This window comes from Apteryx rowi, unplaced genomic scaffold (assembly GCF_003343035.1).
Source record: "Apteryx rowi isolate R43461 unplaced genomic scaffold, aptRow1 scaffold_59, whole genome shotgun sequence".
NCBI lineage: Eukaryota > Metazoa > Chordata > Aves > Apterygiformes > Apterygidae > Apteryx > Apteryx rowi.
In genome coordinates this window covers 56,891-78,433 of record NW_020450860.1, presented here as the reverse complement: position 1 = coordinate 78,433, position 21,543 = coordinate 56,891, and the positions used below count along the sequence as shown (strand labels likewise).

General features: G+C 45.7%; 1 protein-coding gene across 1 annotated transcript in view; it reads right to left on the bottom strand.

Annotated features, from left to right (window-relative positions):
- Positions 1 to 21,543, bottom strand: part of DOCK11 (dedicator of cytokinesis 11) — a gene marked incomplete at its 5' end in the record, with an annotated part of 64,877 nt that overhangs the window by 19,247 nt on the left and 24,087 nt on the right. The window contains 17 exons of the mRNA XM_026082660.1: positions 2,373 to 2,510; positions 4,466 to 4,581; positions 5,271 to 5,413; positions 5,938 to 5,985; positions 6,521 to 6,587; positions 6,731 to 6,842; positions 8,946 to 9,049; positions 9,361 to 9,436; positions 10,151 to 10,267; positions 12,282 to 12,460; positions 16,132 to 16,243; positions 16,735 to 16,818; positions 17,250 to 17,396; positions 17,789 to 17,860; positions 18,423 to 18,548; positions 18,631 to 18,700; positions 21,319 to 21,437. Coding sequence (XP_025938445.1) covers positions 2,373 to 2,510; positions 4,466 to 4,581; positions 5,271 to 5,413; positions 5,938 to 5,985; positions 6,521 to 6,587; positions 6,731 to 6,842; positions 8,946 to 9,049; positions 9,361 to 9,436; positions 10,151 to 10,267; positions 12,282 to 12,460; positions 16,132 to 16,243; positions 16,735 to 16,818; positions 17,250 to 17,396; positions 17,789 to 17,860; positions 18,423 to 18,548; positions 18,631 to 18,700; positions 21,319 to 21,437 — 1,830 coding nt within the window. The remainder of the gene's footprint in view (positions 1 to 2,372; positions 2,511 to 4,465; positions 4,582 to 5,270; positions 5,414 to 5,937; positions 5,986 to 6,520; positions 6,588 to 6,730; positions 6,843 to 8,945; positions 9,050 to 9,360; positions 9,437 to 10,150; positions 10,268 to 12,281; positions 12,461 to 16,131; positions 16,244 to 16,734; positions 16,819 to 17,249; positions 17,397 to 17,788; positions 17,861 to 18,422; positions 18,549 to 18,630; positions 18,701 to 21,318; positions 21,438 to 21,543) is intronic.

Sequence of the window (21,543 nt, the reverse complement as noted above, 5' to 3'; positions counted from 1 at the left end):
AGAAAAACTAGGGTAAAAAACAAAAGCAATCTAGCTTTTATTGATTCTTCCCAGCTGGTAAAACGAAGACAGCTTCCTTCCCAAATTCCTGGCACGCGTGCGTGCAAGAAGCATTCATTTTAAAACCAAAACCAAACATGCAAACAATTGCAGACCTTGGTTGCTCTGCACTTTCTCGAGTTTTTTTTTTTTTTTTAAAGTCTCTTGCCTATCAAATAATCAAGTTTAATGCAGAAGGAAAATTATTTTAAGGACAGATTTTGGGATGCAGAATAACTGTGAAACCAGGAAGCTTTTCTCCTCCAATATCCACTAGCGATGGACACTGGACTATGTGACACACTATGTGACACCAGATAAAAGGGGGATTTTTTCCATTCTTATTATTAGCTACAGAAGGCCATAAGAATGACAACTTTGTCCTTTTTAACTGTCTCAAAGGCATAGTTCACTTTTGTTTTACTTGAAGTTAACACTGATACACTAACTAACCAGCTAACAGCAACATGAAACTTAACACACAACAGTGCACTCTTCATATGTCAAAACAAACTTGCAGAAAAACATGCCATCCTTGCACTTGTCATGAAACACAGTGACGCTGGCTATTTTATTGTCACTTTTGGACTTAGAAAAGCACTTTAGAGGACTTAAAAGGAAGTTTGGAGCCCATGTGGTTACAGAGTTGGCAAAGAAAATACTTCCTTATAGATACCATCTGCTGAGCTCATATCTTGCTTTTACAGAAGTAACACTGTGTCCTGTCTTAGGGGAAATGTGAAAAACTAACTGAAATCAAATTTTCAAATCTCTGAAGACCCACGATGCCAATGTGGATTCAGGCTGGCATAAATCCAAGAAAACTACCCAACTGCCCATCCTTGCAGCGGCAAAGAAGGCAGCCAGCATTACTGTAAACATCGCTTTGCAAAGCAAGCATGTAACCCCTGAAGGGCTCCAGGTTTTGAAAGCTGATGGTGAGACCAGATTGAGCAGGTGTGCAGGCTTGGCTTCACAATTAAACAGCCGCAGAAAATTGGCCAGGGAGGCAAAGAAAGTCTCTTATTTGCTATAGGCAAGAAACAAATATTTTGGGCTAAACATACTTTCATCTAATAATGGAAAGAGAGATGGAGAAAGGGACTGCGTGGGCGTGTGCAGAACTGCAGCAGGACATATTTCAAGGCTAAGCAGATCAGAGTCAAGCAGAGAACTTAAAAGACACTGGTAAAGGCAGAACAATAAACAGGCAAATAAAAGGTAGAGTATTAAACCTTGTAGGAGAACTGAGTGATTCCTGCCAGTGCCTGTTCCCAATTTGGCAAGCTTTAAGAAGTCCCATTGAAAAACATCCTGCAGGAAACCATTCTGTCTGGAGCCAGGTAGATAGCTAGCAGGACTCCTGTATTTTCTTGCTTCTTTTGTGTCTGCTTAGGACAAGCCAAAAATCAGCCCTAGGCATATTCACACTAGCTCTTAGCTTTACTGTGTGATTATAGTAAAATGTTCACAGCACAGACTTTTTCCACCTTTGTAGGGGTCTCTTTAGCATCAAATTTGGTTCAGTGAATAGTACAAGACACCTTTGCCAGCAATACTTCTTAGATACATTTCAATTACATACCGTGCTACCTGGCTGCAATCTTAAACCACATGAATTTAGTTCAGTAAGTGAACTTAGTCAGTTAAGTGTTGCCTTCAAGCGATTTGGTAGCTTTTAATTCCTTTTGAATTTATCATAACTGTGCAGCTGGAGGCAATGGAGGTTGCATGCACATCTGGTCTAAAAGAATGTATTTATGAGAAGCAGCAGGTTTTGACAATCAAGAAGGTAAATGTTAGCAATAGCATCAGTCACAGTTCTTAGGTGGTTAGCTACTGCTTTGACTCTATTTGAGCTCAGGGATTAAGCAACCTCACTGTGTTCCAGGGCTTGGGAAGTCAGAAGGCTGTAGGAAGAGGTCCAGCTGCTACTACCCTCTCTCAAACGCAGCCTGAAGCTAGCAGATTAGCAGGTCCAGCGTGCAAGTACTATTCTAGCAATAGCTTTGTTAGCAATGTTGCCTCTGGGGAAAAAATTCAAGAAGCACCAGCTTTTGGTGGAACTGATGATAGTCTTTAATAGCAGCTTTACGATCAAGGCAAATGAAGGAATTACTGGAGATTTCTCTATTTGTTTCATGGTGTACGAGGAATAATAACTGTTGAAATAGAGAGTTTAACTTGGGCTCATTTGTAAATCGGTTAAGAATTTGTTTTCTAAAACTCATCTTCAAACAGCACAAATAGCAATTTAATAGCTTAAGCATAATGGTCTCTTCTCTGATGCATATGTAAATTCTACTGAGCCTTTGGAGTTATGTATTACATACCTTGCTAATGAAAGCTCTTAGAGAGGCAAACACATGCTTAAGAGCTGCTTCTGATTGCCCATTTTTGAGAAAAGCAAGATGAATATCAAAAACCTTCTTCATGAGTGGATTATGGCCATCGTTGTTTAAGAGCTGGGTCTAGAAAGCAAGGAGAGAATTAATTTCGCAGAAACGTTGTGCCTGAAGCTGGAAATGACGGAGATAATTTTACATAATTAATCACATCAATTCTTAAGCCAGAGAAGGAACAGGGACATTTTTATAGCAGAAAATAAAACAAAAATATTTAACCACTTTTGCATCGTTAATGCCAAAACCTAACTCAATTATCTGCACAAATTTTCACCAGTTCCCAGAGTCATTTTAAATAAAACAGATTATCAGCATAGTTCTTATTCTGTTTTTCCTATTTGTTTTTATGAGTCTCAACAAGCATTTTATTTGCAGCCCAAAAAGAGAGAGAGAGAGAGCACGCACACGAGAGAGAATGACATTAACACATCTTTTCACTGGAAAGATTCTTAGCTGTAGTAAATCAGTATAGTTCCCTTGCCTTTGCAAAATTTTGGCAGTTTGCACCTTCTGGGAACCCATCTCCCTCTTCCCCTACACAAAGATGGGGAAACAGAGTTACCTAGAGAGGATTCAGATAACTTGGTGTCAGAGTTATTTTGCCTATGTCTACTTTTTCTACCTAAAGACCTTTATTCCAGGCCAGAAAAGGAGGATTTGGACTCTTTCCAGAATCTCTGAAAGTTTTTATTACTGGGAAGTCCCAGACAAACAACCACTGTTGTGTACCTACAAGCTCTATCGTGCACACCCAATGACTGTGGCACATTCGAGCCCTCGGGGCTGTCCCCTGCCCGCGGCAATCCTTGGAGCCCCTGTGCAGGAGGCCTGGCACTTCGCAGCCATCTGGCAGGAACGCGGAAGCCCTATACTCGCAGGAGATCAATCATCTCTATTTGGTTGCCAGCCCCAGGGCTGCCTGGGCTCTGATTTGTCTTTGACATCCTACACACATCTTGGGGAGCTGGGTAAGTTTGCAGTCCATACTCTTTAACTGAGCCCCACGTACTCTATTGGTAAGAAAAGCATCAGCACTTTTACTGCAGTATAGAGCACACTTCTGTGTGGTAACACTGTATGACCATAAAAGCAAAGCAGAAGCCCATTAAAGCGGAAGGGAATCCAGTCTATCCTGCGGTTTGAAAATCACATTGTTTTGTGGTTCAGCTATATTCAAAAAGAGGCAACCGTGAATGTCAAGCAAGTTTTAACTCTTGCTTCTAAAACCTTCTGCTGTTACCAAGCTATTACGTGGTAATTTAATGTATGCACCAAGGTTGTTTTTTTTGCTCTGTAACAGGAGCAGAGGATAAGACCTTTCTCATTGTGTTGTTCAATATATCTAAAAAGGAGATCTTCACTGTGCTTACTCTGAAATCCTTGTCCTTGTGACATTATGCAAGACACTGCTATGAGCAGGATTCCTCTAATCTCATTCTGAGGAAGCAATATTTCAACCTTTTGCTGCCAACCTGGGGCTCTCTCCATCACAGAGGTTTGATTCTTGCGGATGTCAATGACTGCCAAAAAAGTGTGATTCACAAAATGCAGAAGACTTATACCGGTGGTGCTGGTCCTGTCTGAACTGGTAATGGCAGCTGGTATGCCTTTGCCCAGAGACATCCGTGTGTAGCAATTCAAAGAAATCTGGACCTCGCTTCCAGGCAATTTCTGGTAGAAAATAGACTGTTCTAAGAATGCTAGACCTCTATTTCCCTCTCCTCTGGTCCCTCCTTTCTCTATGATGCACATTTCCTCTTATTCTATTTTTGTAATGCTTACACTCATGGTATAATGCCCACATAATTTTCTCTGGCCTTGCAGTTTAGAACAAATTGTAAGAGTGCATAAGTGCGTAATTACTCTGAGATCCTGTGAAACACTCAGCATTTTGGAAAATAAACAACTGCTAATCATTTGCCTTCCATTATCTGCCTCTCTAGGAGAATAAATCACCAAAATGAACAAACAGACAGAAATAGAGCACACTTCTCTACAGTATTCCTGACTTCAGTGCTGACCTTGAAACTCTGAGTGAAAAAAGAGATGGTGTCCAGGACAGTCAGGCACACTTCGGTGGCAATATTGCCCTCCAGTAACGCCTGGTGCACAATATCAGCTTCTGATGTGCCTGCATCTGGGGACAGAAAGCAAATCAGGTGCAAATGGTGTTCAACACTACAGCTCCCACAAGACCTAAAAGCTGATACATATATAAGGTTCCCCCCTTATGCTTCTCTGGATGCTGGAAGATGAGGTAAAAAAAGCAAGATGCTGAATTTACCAGCTCCATTTAGAGAAGCTGTCTCAGCCAGATGCCACCCAAGGAAACAAATGTCAGTATCTTCACTTAATCTGTCTTCAAAACCAGACAGAGAATGAGGTGCCCAAGTGGCATCCATGGAGGGGAAGCTGCAGTGTGCTTCAGGGGGGTGAAACAGCCAGGGGGAGAGACTTAGAGCATGTCCTGGTTCATGTCTCTGCATAGGGCCAAACTTCTCCCCCAGGGCAGCTCTCCCACCTGCCCTGCTCTCTGCCCAAACCAGGGGGTCTCCTGCATCCACTGTCAGCAAGGGGGCTGAGTCAAGACTGGTGAGAGGAAAAAGTTATGCAAGTACTAAGTCCCAGAGCTGATTGTTAAGGCACTGTCTGAAATTTCACCACCCCCACTCCCCCAAATTTCGGAATATTGCAGAGAGACCAGTGATCACGGTACTTCTCCAGGGCTTAAACACCCTAAAGCAACAAGGAGCAAGTGGAAAAAGGCTATGTGCAGTTTTTAAGAGGCTAGAACTCCACAGTCCCACTTCACTCCTCTGTACATACTGTGATTGAGAGTGAAGGAGGTCTCCAAGCTGCCCAGATGCTGAAGTCGCACCTGCATCCCTCCAGGCCTGCTGCGGAGTGCTGGCATCGTCTGAGATTTCCTATCAGCTCCAACATGCTTGGATAACCAGGCATCGTGCACCCTACAAGGGCAAGCTAAGACTGAGGATTTGGATGAGCAATAGCAGCCGCACCACTACAGGTTACACGAGGCCCCGGGCTGGAGTCCTGGCCTCCCTCCGATGTGCTAACCTCATGCTGGACATTCCCAGCAGGGCTGACCAGGCTACCCTGGTCTCAGCAGAGCTGGTCTTGCCTGCACCAGATGGCCCTATGGCTAACGAAGCAGCAGGGCTGCTGCTCAGGGCCACCGAGACGGAGCCCGCGACTCGTGTTTCACCTGCATTGACTGCAGGGGCCATTGCAAACACTTGCAGGCAGCTGGGAGCACCTCGGTCTCACGCTGGCGCTGGAGGGAAGTGGCAGAGCGCTAAGATGACGGGATGCTGCCCTGGCTTCAAGGCAGTGAGCAGCATCCCGTCCCCCCCAGCCCCGCAGGCTTCCTGCGCGCCCGCGTTGGCCCGGCACGGGCGCGCGAGCTCCCTTCCTGCCGCAGCCGGGAGCGCAGGGAGGGGCCCCGCGGCGCCCCGGAGGAAGAGTACGATACCTGGCAATATTTCTCTTCCCCACGTATCTGAAGTGAAACAAACACACTCTAGAAAGAAAGAAAGAAAGAAAGAAAGAAAAAAAACCTGTTACAGATCCTGCAGATTAGAAATGGCCCAAAACATTTCAAATTGACCCCATCCTTGCCTGTGGACACACTCCTCTGCGCATGAGGGGCCTATATTTATGCTTTCCTTGACCTCGTGTGCATGGTCCCCGAACTGTATGGCGCACCCCTACCTCCCCACCCATCTCTTCCACCAAGCCCGCTGCAAAGCGGAGGCGGCGCCAGTTGCTGTGGGTGCCGGCGCCGTGGGCCCTGCTCTCCCGTGGGCAGCTGGGCACCATCTCCACGGCCTGGGCTGCTGCGTGCAGGACAGCAGCCACTCTGCCTYGCTTCGGCAACAGAAATCACCCAGAGGGGGGAAAACTATTTCATTATATCCTGGCCAGACACCTCTAGTACTGCAGAGGAATGTGCGCATCCTGAGAGGCACAGGGCAGTCATTTCTTCTTTGCCAATGCTGCATAGCGCGAGGGTTTAACAGCACAAAGGTGCAGTGTTTGAGCCGCCTGATACTCACTCCAGAAGCGCAAGGACGTTTATCAGCTCTTGGGGGGAAAATTTGTTCCAGTAGGCTAGAAGAGTATCTGAAAGAAAAAAAAAATCCAATGAGATTAAAAAACAAACAAACAAACACACGTATCTTCCAAACCAAAACAGCAGGTGACAGTCTCTTGCCTTTCTGGCTGCCCACCCCGGCGCATGCCCCCAGCGCGCGAGAGTCACCAACCTTCAGAGATCATCTTCACAATGTAGAGGTAGCACATCAGGAGCGTCCGGATCTCAAACTGGTCCAGGCGGCTGCAGTGCGACACGCTGCTCCTCGTGGAACTTCTGCGGATCTAACAAGACACGGATGTGATGCAGAGGCCAGCAGCCGTGGCCGAGGTGGCTCAGGCTGTGCCAGAGGGGAGCGTGGGGCCAGATGCTATGTGGGACAATGTGGGCACAGCAAATCGTGCACTTGCTGGACACGCTGGCGTTCCTGCTCTCCCTGCTGCCTGCACAGCCCAACAGCACTGCATGTGACATGCTTTGGAGACATCTCATCCATCAGGGCTGCTGTTCATCCAGCAGGCACTTGTCTGGAAATCCTGGATAAATGGCCAAACTCTTTTCTGCCCAGAAAAAATTTCTGTGTGGAGAAGGATGACATATCCAGCTAAACACACGGCAACTCTGCTTTCACTTCCCCTGCTTTCTAAAGTTTTCCAGAGCTTTTAAGCTCCATGACATTTTTGGAGTCAGTTCTTGTCAAACGAAATAGTTCATTAGCTTTCGAGGTACAAAGCAAGATTCTAACTTTCTGTTTAAATAGATACATTTCAAAACAAAATGCCACAGTGAGTAGAAAAATAGGAACTTTCAGCTTAAAAAAGTTTTTTTTTTTTTTTTTTTTGATTTTTAGAAGTGCTTTCCCCTCCTCCCCTCCCCATTTGATGACTTAGACAAAGATAACTGAAATAGTTCCGGTGAGTCAATCTGCATGGGAAAGGCTGATTATTCTGTGATGGGAAAGACCAGACTTAAAGTTTCACCAAATTTCTTTGCATTCTCTCTGTAAGCCCTAAGCATATCCTCTGACAGATACAATTAAGCTCTAAGCAGGATGCTTCTTTTTAAGCTGTGCCTCACATGTTTGGAGAGCAACCCAGAGGTCTTATTTGTTGTTTATTCTGGAACAAGCTATGGATGTGAGTCATAAGAAAACAGAATTAAACATTCACTTTAGAACTGGAGATACAGCGCTACAGCCAGAACTTTACTGCTGACCCATGCCAAACTATCAAGTCAGCCCACAACTCACCCAAAGAGAACAGGCAATAAGCAATGTGTCTTGCCTCTGTTCAGCAGTGTTAAAGCTGTGCACCTCCACACTAGAGAACTGGTCACAGCACTGCTTTTAAATGGCTTTGTGGAGACGACATTTATTAACACGGAAGCAGTTTTTGGCTACTCTGACAAATGTACCTTCTAGGACATAGAAGAGGGTGAGGAGAACTGAGCTGAAAACAATAATGCTTCCTGCAAACCCAGTCAGGTGTTGCTGCCAGCAGAGCTGAAGTATATCCTTAAAGCTTTGCTGCATATGAACATTTTGATATTCAAGCATTTGGCTAAACTTGGTCTTGTATTTTTGTGATTCATGCAGGGGAGCTGGGAATGCTCCACCTCTCCTGAGCCTGTCAGGACACAGCTGGTGGCAGCCCAGATAATCTTTGCCTTACTTGTCATAAAGGCCAAAGCTGTTAAAGGCGCAGAAATGATGCATGCCAACCCAAGACATCTGCAAAGTGCCTTGAGGAAAAAATCAGGGCTGGGTTGCACAAATACCTGATTTCCGTAGGTGTAATCTGGCAACAAGGAGAGTGCACGCTCTCCGAATACTTGCGGCCAGACCTCTTTGCAGTTTGACCACAGTCACTTACTGCAAATCTGGGATTATGGTTGTTAATTTGCACCGGTTTTCCTACAAGTGCCTCATCTTCTCTTAAGTCAATGGTCACGGGAAGTGTCATGTCATGGTGCTTTACCTCCCAGCTGTGTACGGACACCAGTTCCCAGCGCCACACGAGGCACTGCTCAGCCAGGCTCAAACCCATCCAAGCACAGAAAACGCATCTGCGTGTGGATAAGTGTACCACAGGAGCAGCGGTTTTCCCTGCGGATTTTTGTCTTTCATGTTTAATAAGTCATTTTTCAACAGTTTGTATTTTTGACTGAGAGACTTATTAAAGGAGGAAAGCATACCAGATCAGTGAGTCTGACCTCCTCTATCACACATGAATCAGTTTGCTTCCAAACAGAGAAATTTTTAAGCTGGCTCTTGAGAACAGGATCACAGGGAACTCCTTCTCCCTCGCCCCTTCTCTTCTGGCACAGCCTGGGCATGGGCCACGGATCTGTGCAGCGAGCACCGCTCCTTCTAACCCCAGATACATTACATTTTCGCACTGATCCGGGGAACCCGTTGCCGCCTCGGAGTTCAGGGATCCTTTCGAGTCCTCTCTCTTTATCCCGTGCCCATTCGGAAGTGCTGCTCCACAGGCTGTAAAAAAAACAAATAACAAACCCCACAATGATACCGTTTGCACCTGCACTCCGCAGGGTGCTGGCCCTTCAACAACATTGCATGGAGCAGGTGACTTGGACAGAATAAACTGGGATTTGGTGATTAATCTGGAAAGAGCAGCTAGGGTCACACAACGTTAAGGGAAAAGAATATGAGCTCTGAGAGGACATTTGTCCTCTGAGAGGAGGTCTTGGGTGAGGGCTTTTCACCAGCTGTGAAGTAATGAGCACTAGTAATAGTTTAATTTAAAGTAATGAGAAAGTTAAAGTTTAGAAAAATTAATTTACCTGTATCTTTGTCTGCAATCAGACTGGATCTGTTTGAGGGGGATGCAAAACTGCACATGAATTCATCTCTGGATGCCTGCAAAGCAATAAGAGGCTTTTTTTCACCAGTGGAAGATAACACCTCTTCAAAGTATCGAAGAGAATAATGAAATAAAAAGGCAAATTAGAGCAGCCTTGTAAAATACATATAAAAAAAAAAATCTATTTTCTTACTTCCATAACAAGGAGACAAATGACTTGGGGAGCTGTACAAAGAATGGCAAAACATACTGAATTAAGTTATAGCAAATTTTTCTTTCCGTTTCTCATCATTTGATCTGAAATTATTTGTTTCATTTGAATGTCTTTTTTTTTTTTTTTTTTTTTAATTTTGCTCTGAACAAGGAGGAAGGTCTAGTCTGCAAGGCTTGGAACCACACACTGCCCTCAGGCAGACAGGCAACTCCCAAGGCAAGTTGCCCGAGCCTAAGGCCAAGTCCTGTCATAACTCATTGCACACAGAGGGACTTACCTCACCTCATCTCACCTCACAGTATTGGACACATAGCACAGGGATACATTAAAACAGCAGCAAGCAAAAGGCTTGCTATTGTACCCGGCGCTGCAACCAGAACAACCTCACAGGAAAAGCGAGATTAAAACAAACAAGCACATTACTGGGCTGCAGGGAAAAAAGAATAGTTGTTTCTAAAGCTAAGCCCAGCTGCGGACAGTTAAAGCTGCACGGTGCGGGGGCACAGGGCGAGCGGGTCCGAGGGGGAGGGAAGAGCGGTCACCGGGCTTTGCTCACCGGGCTGGCGGCAGCCGCGCCGGGGCAGAGCGTGTCGCGGCCAGCCACGCGCTGGATGTTCTCCAGGAGCAGCCCGAAGAGCGGCAGGTAGAGCTGAGCGATCTTTGCCTGCTGGTTCTGAAACACAGTCAGGGAGGAAAACGTAGGTAAGAGCCCAGGCTTTCAACAGGCTGCGGGTAAAAAAGGAAAACTCTTGAGCTTATATTTTATTTTTATATATAAATAAATAAATATATATATATATATACATATACATATATATATATATATATTTTTTTTTTTTTAACTCATGCTGCATATGATGTCTGTGAGGACATGGACTCATCGGGCTTCTCATTTCCACCTGCAGAGCTGCAGTTAGGTGTTACCCTTCCAGCAGTCAGCTTCAGGCAGACAGGGATTTTGGAGGCTGAGTGACCTTCCCAGTCATACAGGAAGCGTGACAAACTAAATCTCGGATTTCCTGACTCTTTAACTGGCTCTTCACTTGCACAGGTTGATTTTCAAGTGCAACACCCACGAGCAATGAAACAAAAATAGTTGTTTCTCGCCTCGCGATAACTATTGCTTCCAGTCAGGAATTCTCCATAGGAAATGCTTCTGGATGAAACAGTTTGTAGGAATGGGTAAACTTGGATTGACTGATACAGATTTGTTTTTCAAGTTTTGAAATGATCAAAAATGGTCCGCCTGACCTTTTCTAAATGCAAGGCTTGCACACCCCAAACTCTTTTTTATTAAAAATTGATTACTCTGGACTTGACAGAAAAGTTAAAAAAATATGTAAGGCTTGCAAATTGAATAGCATATTTGGACTGACACAAGAATTTAACTTTTTCTTCTGATTCAGGATAACAAAAATAGAAGAAATCTTGAAAACATCCATGGATTGAAAAAACCCTCTCTGAGCCGTTCTACGGCAACGAACACAGGGTTTCTGTGGCTGGTGGGAGCCTGCGCCAGCAGCCTCGGGCACATCCAGACCGTCCTGCCAGAGAGGTGATGTCTCACTCCTGGCTCCAGGCAGGCAGCTGAGCATCCTGCCCCAGCGCCAGCCAGACTCCCAGCCACGCAGCTCTGAGCACAACGCATGCACAAAAATCCAGCGGGACCAATTTTAAGACGCATGAGGCAAACAGATCCTGAATTAACGTAAGGGATTTCAGACACCCAGAGGAGCAGGCCACCTCTGACCTGGCCTCAGCAGAGAGCTGGCAAGTCGCTCCTGCTATACTGCGTCTGGCCACCCAGCACGCGCCGAGGTTGTTTCCAGGCAGTGCAATTGCCAGGGATCTCACTGCAGAGAAAAGCAAGTCCACCTCCTGCTCAGCCCTCGCAGCTACGCTGCCCAAGATGCTGAGGAGGGGAGCTGGTTCCAGTCCATGCAAAAGGGCAGGAGTCCCTGGCGCATGGGCCTTCGTGCCCAGGAGGCAATCCACGTTCCCAGGTCAAACCCAGGAATGCAGCGGATTAGGAGCAATTTGAGGAGCTAACCTTTAAACAGAGACCGGCTTTCAGCCTAGAGCAAGGACAGCCAGTATCTGCACAGGTAGCTCAATGCTTTCAAGGATAGGTGGGTCAACAGGGATTAGCATCAAGAAAGGAAACAAGCCCATCTCTGAGGTCTTGCAGTGATACTACATGCTAATCCTCTGCCGGAGAAAAGCTGAAGAGCTACCCAGCGGAAACCCAGCATCCCATGAGAATGCTCTGATTCACTAATTAGTAAAACATACAGTTAACTTGTAACAGAGATCAGTCCTGTTTCCTAATTAGAGTATATTAATGCAGGATATTAATTTAACTCCAAGTCCAGAAGAACACTGATGTTGCTTAATTTTGAACAGCCTCCTGGCTAATGGCACTCTCAAGTTCCTTACTGGCTCAGGGTTTTATTACCTAAATACTCAGCACGGATAAGAGTGCTGCAATTAGCAGACTGCATTATCTGCATTCCTAGATCATTCCTAGAAGTGTTACTGTAATGCCGTAACCATCAGTGACTTAGAACAGTTCTCTAAAAAGTAATTAGAATACCCTAAAATGCGCCATGCAAAATCTAAAACTCTGACGTGTGCCTTTGCAGGAAATTAAGAACATTATGTTTAAAAACCAACAGAACATGCCTGACCTTGTGCTGGTATCTGTTGTCGAAGGCATGCTTTATCAAGAGATTTTTTAAGACTGCGATGGCCGTATATCTGATATCATAGTTGTCCTGCAAGGCAACAGAGGCTTCTCTGAGAAGCATCCCCACCAGGAAATGGTGCCTGCAATATTCATCAGTTAAACTGTATTCAAGATTCACATCTGAAAGAAACAGCAAGACAATGGTTAAGGGAACTGTTCCTAGAACCTATTCAGAGCAGGGCAGAATGGTCATGTAAGCCAAAACAGTTCATAAGGACAGTTTATCACTCGCTCTCCTACCGTGCAGGAATCTTCTAGTAAGGCTGAACTGACTACAGCCATTCCTCCCAGTAGATTAAGTCATGTCAAAGAACTTGCCATCTTCCAGTTCAGGCTAATCATTAATTTTGGCCCTCACTGTTTCAGCAGCAGCTAAATGAAGGATCTCTATGGTGTGATAATTTTCAGACCTTGGTGCTCCAAAGACTAATTGTAAAGCCAGAGATGGATGAAACAGGGAAGGACAGCGCTACTTATTGCCTGGTGACAGCTTTGCTCCTGACAGGGGGGTGATCTCACGAATCCCCAAACTACTGAGGCGACAGAGGTGCTGACCTCTGCAGGGGTAATGGGCAGTGGAGAGGGTGCATTTGTCATGGTCATCTAGCCCTAGCATGCCATCTCTGCAATTTGTTCTGCATCCTCAGGGGATGGGCGTCCCTTTTAGCCGGGGTCAGAGAGAAGAACAAAGGCAAATACTGCTGCTGCAGAAAAGCCTGAGGGATGCAAACAAGGACATGGTGCCAAATGACCGCTACTGTATCCTCCAATGGTTTATACAGCCGGGCTTTCCAAACACCCTGTGAGGAGCCAGGGAGCCAGGGCAGGATGCCAGGAGCTGCTTGCCACACACAGAGATTTTTTAGCTCTCCACAAGCAGATGTAACAAGCTGCACTGGCTTAGAGAAGAAAGGCAGCCCACCATCTAACCACTTAGTTAGCTTAACTTGTTCTCTGTGCCTCCAGTAGATGCAGGCAATATCCACACCGTGACCAGAGCAGTGGCTGCGGTACGGGTAAGGCGTCACTGTCACTAACTCGCCTGCATAAGGTAGCAGAGAAGCTACAGAGACAGATTGCAGCCCAGGCTGCGTGTGCGCTCAGGCTGCTAGGAATGACCTCGCCTTGACACCGTTATCTCTTTTGGGCAGCCCATGTGCCTAATCACAGTTCCGATGGGCAGAGTTCGACTGTTGCGCTACGGCAGTAAGCCTCCCAGAGGGATAACCCCAAAGCTGTGCGGTCTTTCCCCAAAGGGAACAAATGCTGTGTGCTCAGCTTGGATGGTTTCTTGAAAACCCCACAGGTGTGAAAGTTCCTCTGTGGTGAGGCATAGTGCACACACAGAGCTTTGAAAATCCCAGCCAAAGGGTTCCAGCAGTTCTGTCCCATTGTCACAAAAGATATTTTTAAGTTGATTGATTCATAAGTAGCATTTACTGGTTTGTGAAAGTCTGATTCAGAGGAAAGAGAAAGCAATCTGGAGCATTATCTAGTTTTCACTGTTAGTCATGTTAGCAAATGCCTAAGTGTCACACACCGTGGTTATTTCATTAACTGGATGCAAGCTAGTTGATTGGTGTCTGCATATTTAATTTGACATTAGAGGACTCAGTGATTTCGGTTGGACCTACCTACTGAAGCAAACCATTCCGCAGCAAATGAAAAAAATATCTAATTTATGCGTAAAAAGAAAAGGGACAAATAAAAAGACAGCAAAAAGGAACAAGAAAAAGTAATGCTCTAGACCTTGGAAAATGGGACAGCACTTCATGTTTTAACACTATTTGTAGGGTTATTGCTTAACCTCCAACTTTTATCAATCTCTTGGGTTTTTTGTCAACACAAGATTGCAAAAACAATTCCGTGCTGCTGATTCTGAGGACAGGCTGCAGGGTTTGCTCTGGCTGATGAAACCCGCATGTCCCCCAGGCAAGGCAGCAGGGATGCGGACCAGCAGGCAGCCTCCTGTTAGTGGAGACGTTTCAGAGAAACTGCTCCAAGATTCCTCTGAAACTCAACAGGATGTGGTCACAAGGATGTGCTCTGCCGTGCTTGCCTGTCTACACCAACTTCTGCTGCAGAAGCCCTGGAGGCTATTCCTTCTTTTCTCAATAACAGAATACTAGAGAGGATCAGTGGGCACATCCCATCTCTTTGTTCAAGTAAGCTGATAAGGAGGTGAGGCATCCCATCTCCTTGGTGATGTGCACATGGTACCTCCAGGTCTCTGGGGTCCCTGTCCCCTGCAATCCCAAGCCTGTTCATAAAAACAGCCGAGTTTGCAATAGAGATGCCTCATTACCTGTCTCTACCATGGCAGGCAGAGCACAAGCACCACCCAAAGGGACTTCTGCTGAATGAAGGTAGGCTACTCTGCTGTCAGATGTGTTTGAATGGCAATTGTTACCATTATTTTAAAACACACATTTTAAAAATAAAACCTCACCTGGCAAGTCCTAGTCATAGTAAAACAGAGGAGAAAAGATGAGCTGCTCTAATAGCTTTTCAGCTTAACCATTGCAAATGCAGAGCTGAATGCTAACCAAGAAAAAGCGTTCGTATGTTATCATGCTGCCAATAAGCAAAGGAGAGGCACTGGGGTTGTGCGATGTTTTGTCCCTTTCTTAGCCATTTCTAGCAGTGCACTTTGTTAAGCTATGCCAGACAAGTAGCCAAACTGATGTGAGTGTAACAGATTAGCAGCTGGCCCAGAAAGCTCAGAGAGCATACCAAAACAAACAAAAATTGTGAGTTATTGCTGCTTCGGCCACCTGGATGTAAAGGGAACCATTATGGGATTTATATGGCTTCACCCTAAGGCTCAGCCGAGCATCCCATTGCCGCCATCAAAATAAATCCACTAGGCTTTCACATGGGAAGATCCCCAAACTCACTCCCATCTCTGGTATTTGGCCAGGCTGCGAGCACCTAGCACCTTGCAATCTTTAGTGTATTTATCTAGCACAGATGAGGCATCAGGAGCCAGAGAGACTGAGGCTACATCTACACTAATCTTAGGAGGCCAGCCAGGCATGCTCCTGGGCTTGGAGCTGTGCGTCCATACTGTCACCTGCAGCACAGCCGCAGCCATCTGTCCTGTTGCACGGCATTGAGCTCAGCTCCTTACAAACTCCCTCTGCCCTGCAGTGAGCATCAGCAGGACCAAAAGGAACACAGTGCGACTGCAAGACAAGGCTGCATACACGGCGGTGCCAGGCATATGTACATGCTTGGTATGCACTAAAGATTGGCATGGGCCCAAGCTCTCCACTGGCTGCCTCCAGCCCAGGCTTGAGCACAAGCTGAAACACAGAGTAGGTGGCTATACTCTTGTTTCAAAGTGAAGGCAGAAGGAATCTAAATCACCTTCTTGTGGCCACAGAGAGAGCTGACAGCAGAGCAATGAACTGAATCTGTCCTCCTGTATCTCCATCAGCTACTGCCCTGATCAATGAGACACCTTGCTTCTTGGGGGATGCTGACGGTTGTGGGAACAAAGGATTACACTTGCACTATTTACTATATTTACTGAAAGAGAGGCAATTTCTTTTGGATATTGTTAATCCAATGCAAACTTAAAGATAGGAAATACTGAAAGGACTGATTGCAGACCAGTCTGCAGCTCAATAATGTTAGAGTGCCAGAACAGTATCTTTTCCTGTGGCTAATGTAAATCAAGCTAACCAAGACATACATTTATTTGATACTAATCCAAGTTCCATCTGGTCAAAGGCCATCAAGACCAATAAATCATAGCTCTCTAGCCAGTCTCTTGAGAAAGGACATACCTTGAACTCGCTGCAGCTTGGGTTTGGAAAAGGTCATTGGTAAGTTCAGAGGAATGTAGTGCTCGTGGTTGCAAATGGTTTGAAGGAATTCAAACTTGTATTCAACCAGGAGCTGAGAAAAAAAAAAACAAAAAAACCCAGACAAACACAAAATATGATTCCAGTTTGACTCATTTGTTCCCAGTTCAGTGTGTTTCTTGTGCAAAGAATTGAAATAGTACTTGCTAAATCTCAGTAATAATCAGCAGATTTTTGTCTAATCCTTCGAAGTGTCACTGCATGCAACTGTCACTTGAGACAGGGAATTCCTGCCTTTTACTGCCCAGACACTCCCTCCTTTTCTCTCTCACGCATCTGTTACCTTTGTCATCCAGACTATTAACCAATCCCTCCTTCAGTTCAATTGTTTTGACTCTTTACATTGCTTTAAAGCTTAGATGCATACAGGCTCTTGGCCCAGACAAAGAGGTCTCTGCCTCAGAAGACTCTGCAGGAATTGTGTTTAAAGGGCCTCCAGGAGTGGTATAAAATAATCCTTACAGAGCTTTGACTGATGTAGATATGTACAACTGCAAACCATCCTTCAAGAAATACCCTGCTTACCTTAGGGTCTTTTGGGCTGAATCCAGAAATGTAATCATTTATCAAGTTAAAAACAAATCCTCTGTCCATAAAGGTCAAACAGCGCTGCAGAAAACATAACAATGTGTGATCATTAAAGAAAACAATAATCTTAAATCTTCTCTGTACTACTGTCCTGCCAGCAGTCAAATTTGATCCTCTAGGCTGCTGCTCACTTCCCAAAATTTACTTGACCATTTCTCTGAAATTACTTGGATGACCTCACTTAGGTCTCTAGCGGACAGCAGAAATATTTAAAAGGAGAGCACATATATTTCATCTCAGGTTTTGAACAGTTGCTAGGCAAGACTAAAACCCCCAGATAACATATGGGGGGGGTGTCACTGTTTTTTTCTGTCCCTGAGAATGTTAAACCCCCCAGAGTTTTCATCGCTGAGGAAACTGCTGAGATGACTGAGAACAAACATCTGTTTGCTTGTTGCTTACTTCTAATTGCCTTTTCCTTAAAGCCTGGGAGAAGGAAAGAAATTGCTGACCTTCAGGAAGTTAGCCAAGCTAAAACTGACATTCCTGGACTCCTCGGGAATTTCATTATAGCGAATGGTCACATGAGGAATTATGGCAAGCAGCAACGAATGCAGCGCATGCTGGTAGGAGTCAGGGAACCGCTGGCCTCTGGGAAGCTGAAACCAAAAAGCATGTCATATAGTCACTGCTGCAAGCAGGACTGAGTCCAGGCATAAGTTTCCTTTAGCATTTGTTTAGGTTATTTCCTAACAAAATATTGGCACAAACAAAGCACTGGCTGAAACTCCAGTAGCTAGTAACAGAAAAGGAGGTAACATGAGCCACAAGGAGATTTAGAACTTTTAAATTATGAAGGACAGGGAAAAAGGAAAAAAAAAAGGGAAAAGGGAAAAAGGAAAAATAAAAGGCAAAAAAGGAAAGAGCTGACTAGCTTTTCAGCTTGTCAGGGGTTGTATAAAGAAAGAGGATTACATAATTTTTCAGAATAATTTTGAGGGAGAGTTAGTTTGTGATGGCTTTGTAATGTAGCAAACTAATTTATTTTTACCTTAATTTTGTTTTCTTCCAGTAAGTACATTGCCATCGACTTTGCCAGTGCTTCAAAGAAAAACCACGAGTACTAGAATGAACAAAGGATACTATTATACTTTTCAGTGGGACTGAACGTGTTTGACTACGTGGGGAAGAAGCAGTGTATGAAGGAGGGTTCAAATTTAAACAGCCTTTTAAACTAAACTCCTCACTTCTTGCCTGTCCCAAATAATCCTTTTCAAATGGATTTGGAGCATTAGGACAGGGCTCTGCTCTATGCTGGGGTAAAACCCTGCAGTGGCAAAGCTGTGCTTGTGCAGCTGCAGTTGCGTGGGTGTCTTTGCTACTTGAAGACATCTTACCAGTCTTGGGGTGGCCTGAAGGAAACAGATAAAATTGGCAAAATGAACCCCTCTTTGCTATGTCCTGCCACGAGCCTTGGCACAGTCAGGCTCCCTGCAAGAATTCCTCTCTGTTGGAAGGGGGGAACCTCAAGGACGTGGATACAAAGAGCTGCCCTGGTAGCGTGGCTCCTGCATGCAGGCTTTGCTCCTGCCGTGGGTTTGGACAGGCGGGGTGCTGGGCTTTACACCACAAGCCCTTCTCTTCCTCCCTTATACTTTTGGTAGCCAAGTACTGCCAATACTTACCTTGAGTAGCTTATTGATGGCTAGAAAATCTGCTGATTGCTTCAAGATGGTGGCCATGGAAAGGACCAGGATTTCGTGGGTCATCTTCGCCTGCGTGGCACTGGGTTTCTCGGCTCGAAAGACATACTGAGAGGCAAGAGGAACAGCGTCAGCAGCGTGCCTGCTTACAGCGAGGAGCTTCACAGAGCAGCATGGTGTTGTGACTGACCTTTATGAAAGAGCGCAAGTAGTGGTCCAGGCCTTCTTCATGGCACTTGGACACGATGTGCAGGAGAACCCTGAGGAGAAACGTGGTTTGTGTTCAGCACGCAGCAAGGGCGAGCTCCTCTGGCTCGCAGGCACAGCTGCTGCCTGTGCCTTATTCAACCCCGAAAGCCTCATTCCTGGCACAGCCTGGTTACGAAGAGCCCAGTTTTCCAGCCAACGACTGGTATTTTCTCCAGCCATCAGTACCTGCCGCCTATTCCCCTACACAGCTCCTGTGGCTGCACCACCCTTGCCATAGCACAGCCGCTCAACAGAGCACTCAGAGCCGAGGTTGCCAAAGCCTTTTCCCTGCTTTGGTCCTGGATGAGGTGTCACCTTGACCAGCTGCATTAAATGCTCCAGCCTCCCTGCATGAGGAGGTGGTGAGGTGGAGCGTGCCTCTGCTCAGGACACCACCTTTATCCTCAGCACATGCCAGGATCAAAGGCCTGCAGCAACTTCAACTCATGAGCATTCGTGAGCATTAGGCAACTGAACAACACTCAAGTGTTAGCTAAGTGTTAGCTAAATTTAAAACAAACATATTAAGTTTGTCTGCTCTGTACCTAGCTCTCTTTGGCTGGTGTCACCCAACAGTGGCTGTGTCTGTAGACCTGCTAAGCGGGGAGCACACTAAAGATTCCTCCACACCATACAGCTTATCACATATTGAGCCTGTACTCACTGTAAGCCCTTTCGTAATGCTAATGAGAATGCTAATTAACAACTGTAATGATAAAAAAAAAAGTCCATAAAATCAATACAAAAAGCCCACAAAACCTCTGCCAAGAAGGGGAAAAAAAGTCTCCATGATTGTTATACTCTGACACCTTCCTGAATCTCCTGAACTGATTAATTCTGAAGGCTCAATTTTACTGAATTTATGTCATATGTATCCTCCCTCGCCCCTTGTTATTTGCACTATATTATTTTCTGGCTGTTGTCTTGCAGCTCACTGGGGACATGCAGACAGTGGAGAACATGCCAGCCCACTGGAAGCACTCCAGGGAGTTTATGAAGGCAGCAAGCACCTGGTTTCCTTAGCCAACATCAGGGATTTACATTCCACTCGCAGTCAGAGGGAACAACAGACTACTGCACTTTGTCACAGACCCCACAGGCCAAACCACAGAGAGAAGATTTTACAAGCAATTTATCAGATAAGGTGGATTTTAAATTCCACTCTGAAAGCCTGGATGATGAGACAGTTGTCATTAAACACGGAGCTAAACCTGGAAAGGAACAAGCAGAGCTTTGAAAAATCTCTGGGGTTGAACTTGGGAGGTGGTCATTCAGCAGGTGGCTGGAGTCACCCGCTTCCCCGTACTTGCCCTCTGGTGATTTGAGCAGCGGGAGATTACACAGCGCTTTGAGCGGGACGAGTCCCCACCACCTGCACCACACAGCAACGAGCTGGGCTAGGACTGCGACCTCAACAGGTCCCGCATCCCTGGAGAAGCGGGGTTCAGGCTCTGACCTCTGGCTTCAGAGCAGCCAGACGCTTTCAGCACGAGAATGCAAGGCACTTCCTGGAGCTGGAGCAAGCGTTAAGGTCTCCATGCAACTTCCAGCATTCCCCTTTGCATTACACCACTTTGCAAAGAAAGAATCAGCCTGGATGTTTTTAAGCAATCGATTAACTTGTGTCATGACCAGAGCGAGGAAGGAAAGGTGCTTTTGTACCTTTTGCTCCCTCTGGACCCTGCGTGAGCAGCACATCTAGCAGCGGCAGTCCCCCGCGATCAGGCCCTAGTCAGCACTGCCCTCTTGGGGCTGCAGACATCACAGAGCCTTGTTAAACAAAAGATCCCGTACTTTCGGCTACAGAGCTATACGGTCTGGGCCAACGCATATGTAGCAGGTACTTCTACAGAGTAACACACATCCCAACGCCAAGGGATTTTTAGCAATACTTCTGACACACGAGACTGGCCTGCAGGGTCTCTGGTGAAAGCACGTCTGCCATCCGCAGCCCAGGACGCTCCCACACACTCTGGAGCCTTTCCACACCTCAGTAACTCAGCTCTCTGCACAACCAGAAGCATCCCACCAGCAAACCCTGCCCCATGTAACGGGGAGATCTTAAACCTCCAGAATGAAGCCTTTGAACCAAATAAAGTGACAGATAAGAGAAATATCCAAGTCCCTGGTCCCAGGTTCCGTTCTGGCATCCTTCAGGAAGGAATTTGCAGAACTCTGCAGGATCTTTAATAGAAATGCCATTTTGGAAAACTGCTAATGAATTTCTTGTCTTAAGTGACAAAATATCAGGTTTCCTTTGAAAAATAAACCAGGAAGGTTAATTTCCATGGGCATCACAGGCTTAAGTATCCCCTCACCTCCCCACTGTCTCCACTGCTCCTTCCCAGTGGCTATCTTTAAAATAACACAATTTTCCCCACAGGGCTCTTTTTCATTTGTACATGCTCTCAGGACAAGGACTCCATGCTGCCCCATGCCACCTGCATGTGCCAGGAGAAGAGAGCAGCTGGTGTTTCACAGCGCCTGGTGGGAGGCCAGCCTGAACATCCAGGACAGCCAATGCTGCCACTTAACACCTTGTACTGGGAAACCACACCCTGATTTACACTGTAATTTGTGGCTTTGCATTTGTAACTGAAGAAAGATGCATGGTTTACCAGACACTCACATGGTGCAGTTGACAGCTACTTCATCTTCCTGGGTCACATTTGCAAGGACTCTAAATAGTTGCATAAGAATTACAGGTAGAAACTGAATCATTACTTGGGTCTCCATGGCGTGCAAACACTAAAACAAATGTTCAAAACACAGACATTTTTAGTTCAATATTTTACAGATGTTGTGAAATATTTATAGTCCACAGACATTTCTGCGGCAATAGGACAGGCATTAG